This window comes from Pteropus alecto, unplaced genomic scaffold, assembly GCF_000325575.1.
Source record: "Pteropus alecto unplaced genomic scaffold, ASM32557v1 scaffold155, whole genome shotgun sequence".
In the NCBI taxonomy this organism is placed as follows: Eukaryota; Metazoa; Chordata; class Mammalia; order Chiroptera; family Pteropodidae; genus Pteropus; species Pteropus alecto.
The window spans coordinates 12,100,851-12,109,377 of record NW_006438113.1 but is presented as its reverse complement, the minus strand read 5'-3'; the positions used below and the strand labels follow the sequence as shown (position 1 = coordinate 12,109,377).

Here is an 8,527-nt window from a genome sequence, read left to right as displayed (position 1 = left end):
TTTCCCCTCCCTTTCTTCTCTTCTTCATCTCCTCCCCAAGTTCAGTCACAGCCAAGGACGTGGGGAGACTTTCCTTAAATCTGCATTTCACCCCCAAAGGGTTCTTAAGCCCTAGAACCCAACCCAAGCTAATAGTCAGTGCCCTCCAAACACCAAGCAATTCCCAACTCCTCGTTGCTAGCAGAAGCATTGACAATTAGCACTTGCACTTCCACGGTACTCCAAAGTGTGTAAGATGCTTTCACAAACATCGTCTCATTTAATCCTCACAAAAATCTCATAAGGTAGGAATCTGTTCCCTCAACCACTGTTCCTTCTCACGTCATCTCACGGAAGGGCATTTATTCCTGCCTGAGAACATTCCCTCCTCCGAGAGCCTCAGAAGCTACAGCCCTAACTATTTCATGAAGTCATTGCATATCAGAGCTGGTGAACACCACCCCCTCCATGTGGAATCTCCCTGTGGAAAGCTCTGTCCTTCACCCTCATCCACTGGAGGACAGAGCTACCTCCTTCCATAGCCCCCAGTACTTTCTTCATTCATTCTGACTTGTAGTTACCTGACTACATTCATTTTCCAGGCCCCACTCCCTATCTGTACCTGCCCAAGGTCAGGGGCAAGGGTCTGGCTCAGACTTTCAGGTGGCCTGAGCCCAGGGCTCAGGAATCCCTACTGTGATCGGCCATACTGAATGTACTGACTGAGCTCTTCTAATCCCACATCAGCACTGGGAGTCCCTGAGGGCACCCCCGTGCCCACACTGCATAATCCTCTCGGCTCCCTGTGGCCTCAAGGTGCACCCTACCCCCACCCCACCTGGGGCCAGGGTTCCTCACCGTGGAGCTGTAAGTATGGCCATCAGAGCCACAGACCGAGGCCAGCTGGGCCATGTGACAGGGCTTGCAGATGGTGTCCCTGTTTCCATGGAGTTTCAGGGCAGGCTGCTTGATCCTACAGGAGAGGGATGGAGAAGAGACAGGGATAGAGACGAAAATGAGAGAGGGCCAAGGAGAGGGAAGGTTAGGGAGACAAATTCCAACATGAAGCTGGACCCGGCAATCTATAGCAGATGCAGCCGCCTCCCTGCCCCCGCTACCTTCCCCCATCATCCACAGCCAGACCTTCCTCTCAGAAGGGTGGAACCAACTGGGCAGGGTACAGACTGCCAGCTCTCCCTTTTCCAGGGGTCACTGAGTCCAGCAGGGTCTTCAGGCAGCAACTCCAGGTCTGACTGTATGATGTAAAAAGGAGTTGCACTTCGCTTAAAGGGGCCAGACCAAACCAGAGGTTACGAAGTGATAGCCTGTGGGCCACATCTGGCCTGTAGACTCATTTTGTTTAGCCACCAAGGGTTTTTGTTTTTAATTGAGATATTCACCAACATTTACAAAATGGAAGAGTTCACATAAAAATTGGGATTCTGGGCCTTTCTTTGTAAAATGGAAGATGCCCCTTTCCACAGGGCCTGGGCTCACCAGAGTGGTCTGTCACTGAGCTCTCTGCACACATTACATTACCTGCCAGGCCCCTGCAAGCATCTAAGATTATCACCCTAAGTCTCTGGTCTCTGTTTCTGATTCAAAAAAGAGGGAAGGGAATTGGGACCTTTTCCAGGGGTCCTGGCGCCAGGCAGGGTCTCGTCCTTGGGCTGAAGCTAAGGCCTCAAAGGCCCCTCACCCATTCCCTCCTCCGAGAGCCTCAGAAGCTACTATTTCATGAAGTCATTGCATATCAGAGCTGGAAAGAACCTCAAACTATCTGGGCCAACCTATTTGTCTTACGGATATGGACAGCAAGGCCCAGAGGGGAGATTTGACTTTTCCAGAGTCCCACATATTTGGTGACTGATCTCACACAGTGTGATGGTTTTAAAATATATCTGAAAATTCTCTGACATTCCTTCCTTCAAAAGATGGAGCCGAATTCCTCTCCTTTAGAGTGTGGCAGTACTTATGACTCGCTCCTATCAAATAGAAGTGGCAGAAGTAATGATGTGATTTCCAAGACTAAGGCATAAATGAAATGTGGCTTCCTCCTCGCTCTCTCTCCCTTGGATGACTCATCTTAAGGGAAGTCGGCTGCCATATTGTAAGGATATTCAAGCATCCATGGAGAGGCCCATGTGACTAGGAACTGAGGACTCCAGCCAACAGCTATGTGAGGAGCTTTCAGATGTCCAGCTTTCAGATGATACAGCCCCAGCCAACATCTTGGTTGTAACCTCACGGCTTCCTTCTCGCTCTCTCTCCCTTGGATGACTCATCTTAAGGGAAGTCGGCTGCCATATTGTAAGGATATTCAAGCATCCATGGAGAGGCCCATGTGACTAGGAACTGAGGACTCCAGCCAACAGCTATGTGAGGAGCTTTCAGATGTCCAGCTTTCAGATGATACAGCCCCAGCCAACATCTTAGTTGTAACCTCTTGACAGACAGACCCTAAGCGAGAACCATCCTACAGAACCACTTCTGGATTCCTGACCTTCAGAAACTGTGTGAGATAATATACATCTGTTGTTTCAAGCCACTAAGTTTTGGGGTACTTTGTTTTGCAGCAAAAGGTAACTAATGCATAGGAGAAGATTAATTGAGCCCTTACTCTTTAAGCAAACCCCATCCAGGGCTGCCAGCTCCCCAAGCCCCTCACCTGTGCTCCAGCTTCTTGCGGCTGATGCACATGGCCCGCTGGTAACCCTGGGCAATGCACACTTTGTGATGGCTGCACTTCACCTTCTGGCAGGGGTCCTTGGTGGTGTCTAGGGCTGCAGGGATATACAATCAGGATGTAGGTCATCTGAGAATCAGTGCCAGAGAGGCCAGGAGTCCCCAGTCCCACTACTGAGCTGGGAAGCCCCTCTCCCCAGTAACCCTCAATAGCCAGAGCTCCTCAGCTCAGACGTCCCACCCTCACAGGCACCTGGCTGCCCAAGGAGCACCCAAGGCCAGGGTCAGGACTTGCTCTCTAGCTTTAAGTCTTCACGGGTGTCTGTCACCTTCCCCCTTCTGGGAAGGACATATTACCTTCATCTCCTTGCTGATTATCCTCCCAGCTCTTGATGTAGTCATCCTAGGGAAGGACAGAGAGGGACAAGGAAGAAGGGACAGGCTAAGATGCACATATCACAATAGAGGTTCAGCTCCAAGGCGAGGAAGAGTAAAAGCCTGGGCCACTGCTTTTACATGCAAATTGCCACCATCCTGGGTGGCTACCCAGATGACTCCTGTCTACCCAAGCCCTGCCAGCTGCCTCTCCTTTCCTCTAAACCCATGTCCAGAATCCCTTCCAGCTTCTCCCATAAATTCTTTATTCCTCCCTCCATCCCACACTGGATGCTGCAGGGAAGAAGTTGGGGCGAAAATGCAGAGGGAGAGAAGAAGAGAGTGCAACCTCAGAGTGGACCACATGCAGCGGAGCTCCAGGCAGTACTCACCTCCACCTCCTAGGGATCAGGAAGCAGCAGCAGGCCACGGGAAATGGAGCAGGAGGAGAAAGGGAGAGAGGGGGATTTCAGTGTGAGGTCAACTCTCAGACCGTGAGGTCCCAGAGCTCCCCTGGCTTCATCACATGGCCATGGGCGCTGAGCAACGGTCTTTGATTGCTATGGTCCTCTGACCGCTAGAGCCTCTAATTGGAGGACAGTATTCCTATATCTTCATCACAGAAAGCTGAAGACCTGGGCCCACTTAGGGCCAGCCCTAGGCGCAATAGGGGTGAAGCCCATGGCATTGAGAGGGTGAGGCCCCATCCTTCTCCTCCAGGCCCCGAAGCTGTTCCCAATGGCCCAGCCCTGGCCCCACCATTAGGACAGATGTCTGAGGGCCCATACTACCTGGGAAGAGTGATTCTCACACCTGTGCCCTGGGCATCGCAGAAACACCACTGTTTTCCTTTGCTAGGGTCCCTCCCTTGGCATTTCTCTCCCCTGAAACTTGTCCACCATGAGAGTGAGGCAGAAGGAGGACCTCTCTTCTAGGCTGCACAGGGACTGTTTTTCACTCTAGATCTGACTTTCCTGCAGAATTCAGATGGTGCAGTAAAAGAAAGGAAGGCCACAGTCCCTCCCAATATTGAAGGCTTCCTCAGTTACCACAGTCCAGCTGCAAATCCTCAGATTCAGAGTATCCTGAAAAGGCCCTCTGAGGTCATCTGGCTCAGGAGAGGCCAGAAAGCTCAGAGACAGGACATTTACCTTACCCAGGTCCCACTGTCACTGAGCCCAGGTCTCCCGACGCCCAACACAGACCTCTCTTCTGGCTACAACACACAGTCTCCAAGACCTAAGGCACATGGGAGATCGCTCCCCACCCTGCTCTGGCCACGAGAGCCTCCCCTGGGCCCATGGACCCCAGAGTGACCAGAGGCAGAGCAATCACCCAATCTATCTCACTGGCACAAAGCCCCCAACTCATTCTGGTTTCCCAACTTCCCTCTATGGTGAAAGTGGTTGAAAACTGACAAACAGCTCCCAGGGTACTCCTCGTGAAAGCTCTGCCAGCCAGGGAAGAGGGCTGCTCAGGACTGGAGGCTGGCAGTGCCAAAGAGCCAGCTATCGGTCGGTCTCCTCTGGATGGAGGTAGAAGGGCATGAGGAGCCACATACAACTGCCCCCTGATCCTGAGTACTGCCTGCCCAAGGATCAGAGTTGTGCAGGGATGAAGGACAGAAGCCACGCTGTGGGGCAGTGGCAGGGAGGGGAGGGAGGAGAAGCCAGACACCTGTCAGGCCTCGGGGGAAGGGCATGGGGCTCCTACACCAGACAGAAGCCTCATAGGGGCAGCAAGCAGCATAAAGGAGGACATCCACACTGCTTTGAAAGCCCCCTGGAAGCCTCCTCTGGGAGGTGACTAGCATCAGAGGAACAAGCAGGGACGTGGGCCTCACCAACGTGTCCTCCTAGGCAAAGGCCAGAAAGGGGTCAGGGCAGAGCAGGCAGTTGGCATTAACACCCAGGTAAAGAACACTGTGGTCAGATGTGTGCTGAGTGGGAGCTTCTGCACATGTGTGTGCATGCATGCAGGCCCTGGGTGCATACATGCACACTCACAGACATGTATTCTGAAGCAATATATATGTACAGGTGCTCATCTATGAGCATGTGTACATGTGTAAGCAACAGTAGTAAATAAGGACACTTCAAGGCAACTCACCCACGGCCAGATGGGTTTTATCCAGAAACGAAGTAACAAAGCACACATCTGAGAGCAGCCTCCAGTTTTCACACTTGAGGACCAAGTCTCTCCCTCCAGCTTAGTCTTCCTGCCTCTTCCACAGGGAGAGAGGGTGAGACAGGGATAGGAAGGGAGGGGAGGCGGCAAGAGAGCAGCAGACCTTTCCCCTGTGAGGAGGATCTGGCTTGTACCAGCTCTGCTCTCTTTCTGTCTTGCTTTCATGTGTGTCTCTGGGCATCTCTTTGTCCGAATGTCTCCGTGTCTCTCCCCTCTTTCTCTCTCTCTTGTTTCTCATTCCCCTTTCACTCTGCCTGTACCTGCCCCCCACCCCCCACATATATCTAAGCAGCCAAGTGTCCTGCAGTCCTTGAACCCAAGAGTAGGAAGGAGGAAGGCCCCAGGAAACACGAAACAGGTGAGGAAGCGAGCCAGGACTCCCGGACTGGACTCGACAGGAGCCTGGCCTGGGCATCCCCTGGGCAATGAACATATCAGCCCAGGCTCTAAGCTCAGGCACCCACCCAGTTCCATAGGACATGGCCTGAGCCCTGTTAAGCCCCTGTGCAAGCTTCTAAGAAGACCACAGGACAGCTGACAGGGAACTGAGCACAATTTCTCTCACTTGCTAGGGCCAGAGAAAGCCAGCCCAGACCTGGCTCTTCTTCCCCAGGAACTTCTCGGGGGTAGGTGTCCTCCGTTGGTGTCCACACCACCACACATGGGAAATGGAGAATAAGAGTAGCCAAGTGGCTGAAGCTAGGGTTACAAGGTTGGAGCAAAAGTAAGTACTGGCCTCCATCAAGCTGGAGTCTTCACGTCTGCTCTATCATTCCCTGAGAGGGGACTGAGCGTAAGGCTGTAAAGAGGACAGGGGACGTGGCTGGTGTTGGCTGGTTTGAGTCCCAGGCCCCCAACCAACATGGTCTGTATGCCCAGAACCCACTCGCGCCTGAACTGGTAGGGAGGGGGCTAGGCTGTCAGCCGAGGGCCTCCACGCCTGCTCACTCCCACACTCTCGCCCTACTCTGCTGCAATCTCCGACCAGGCTGCCAGCAGAAGCCTTTGGGACTCTCTACAAAGTGGGTTCTCGAAGGTCAAGACCAAGAATTTTTGACTAGAACTCCAGAGGAAAGTGGAGTGGGGGGAAAGGAAGTTTTAAAAAAGGAGTTTTCTGTCCAGCTTGTTAGTTAGAGCCCTGGTATGGAGCCAACTTCTCCCCCTGATTCAGCCTGCAGCAACTGAGCCCCTTCTGTATACAAGTGCTGTCCTCGGTTCTAGCTAAGCTCCCTGTCTCCACCGTGTTGAGCGGGTAAAGGGAGACCTGAGTGGTTCTGGATCCCAGGACCCTTGCCCCCAGGAGAACAGGAGCAGCTTGACAGAGAGGGGTGAGGAGAGAGGCCATGGCATCACACAGAACCCCCGTGCTCCCCTTGCCAGCTTGCCTTGGGCAAGCGAGCACCCTGACCTTTAGGAGCTCAGCACCTATCTCCTGGGACTACTGAGAGATTAAAAGAGATTGTGTCTGTGGGGTGCCTGGTGGGGTGCTTTCTGGACACCAGGCACCCCACAGACACAATCTCTTTTAATCTCTGTTAGAGCAGAAGAGATCATGGACTCTGGGTGAAGAAAATGGTGGAGAAGCAGAAAACGGGCAGAGGCCACACAAGAAGCCCCTGAAGTAGAGAAGAAGGAGGCCACTGCAGGGAGAGTTATGAGGAGAGTTGCCCCCAAGGGGCCTCAGAGGGGGAGAGGTGACGGGGAAGTCCTAAGAGGCAGCATGGGGGCAGAGCCCAGGGCCACACTTAGGCCCCCTGAGGTAGGGTGTGGGCTGGCCCATCTATAAGCTGAAAAAGAGGTGTTTGTTGGCAAGTGTGAATAACGCCTTTCAATTTATCAGTGTCTATTTATGGTACCCAGTGGGCTCATTAGCACTTGTGAGAAATGGTTTAATAAAGGCACCAGGTCTTCTCAGGAGAAGGAGGCCTGATTCTGCCCTGGCCAATTCTGCCTTAGCTCCCCTGCCTCTGCTGCCATAGATGGAGTTTTCCCCTGAGAAAGGGGGATTTGCCCTGGAGTGAGGGCCGGGCCAGTGGAGAGATGGGCCATAGGTTGAGATCTAAAGTTCTGGGAAAAGGACAGCACATCTATTTCACCTGGTTCTTTCACCTGGTTGGTCTGGCCACCCGTGACCACCCCTGCACCTGGTGTGTTCAGCACAGAGCTGGCACGTGGAAAAACATTGGGAATGTACAAGTGCACCATGGCTTGTGTTTCATGGTGCTTTTAAATTAAGTCCTCTCCAAATGTGTTTATGTCTGTCTTCCTTTTACCCTCATGACCCTGTGAAGTAAGCAGGACCATTAGAATTAACCCCATAAAAACTGAGGAAACTGAGGCTCAGAGAGGCAGAACAACTGGCCAAGGGTCACAAAACAGGTGAGGAAGCGAGCCAGGACTCCTGGACTGGACTCGACAGGACTGACCCGACACCCCACCTTATAGGTAGGTGGGGTCTCCCATTAAGAGAGGAGCAGAGTCTGGGAGAGAGGGGTTTTTTTTTGCAAGGAAGACTTTGGACCTGGAATCTGCTTTAAACTCGCCTCGTAGTGTAGCCTCAGCAAGTCACTTCCCCTCAGGGTTAAGAGTCCTCCTCTGTGCCACGTGGGTACCTCTCAGCTATGGCTGCACATCAGAATCACCCTTGGAGCTTCTTAAACCATCCACTGCCCAAGTCCCACCTGAGCCCACTGCAATCTCCTGGCTGGCTGGCTCTGGAGACCTCCCGCTGGGGCTAAGCAGGCAGCTGAGTGAGCCCCCGGCACCAGCTCTCAGGTCTAAGGGCCTTTCGGCTCCACATCTTGTCTAATGCTCTTCTTATCTTCTCTGTGTCTTCACCTCTCACATGGGGCCTCAGAGATGAAAAAGAGCAGCTATTCTCTCCCTCTAACAGTGCCGTGCGCAAAGCAGATGCTCAGTGTCAGAGGATGAGGCCAGCTCACTAGAACCCAGCCTCCTGACTCCCAACTCCAGGCTTTTCCTTTGGAGCATATATCATGTAGCCCTTTCCAATCTTACAATATCAAGCCAGACTCTTCCCCGTTCTTATCTTCCCCTGTCCTGCCTACTCCACTTCCTCCTCGCTCTAGCCTGCCCTCTCCTCGCCACACCCACTGTTCCTACCTTCCCAACGCTGACCTCAATCACTGTAGTGTTTCCTCAGGGGTCTCCCTTCGTCCGTCTGTCAGTCCTCCACACTGCTGCAGCTACACAGATCTTTCCAGAACACAATTATTATCATGTCTCTCTCTCCTTAAAACTCTTCACTGAATATACAGTTTGCTCTCATTCTGGAAAATGT

At 52.8% G+C, this 8,527-nt stretch overlaps 1 protein-coding gene across 1 annotated transcript in view; it reads right to left on the bottom strand.

Annotated features, from left to right (window-relative positions):
* Positions 1-8,527, bottom strand: part of SPOCK2 (SPARC (osteonectin), cwcv and kazal like domains proteoglycan 2) — a 32,368-nt gene that overhangs the window by 9,310 nt on the left and 14,531 nt on the right. Inside the window, exons 3-6 of the mRNA XM_006915537.3 lie at positions 3,432-3,440; positions 3,022-3,067; positions 2,648-2,762; positions 838-952 (exon numbers count right to left, since the gene is read on the bottom strand). Of these exons, the coding sequence (XP_006915599.2) occupies positions 838-952; positions 2,648-2,762; positions 3,022-3,067; positions 3,432-3,440 (285 nt within the window). The remainder of the gene's footprint in view (positions 1-837; positions 953-2,647; positions 2,763-3,021; positions 3,068-3,431; positions 3,441-8,527) is intronic.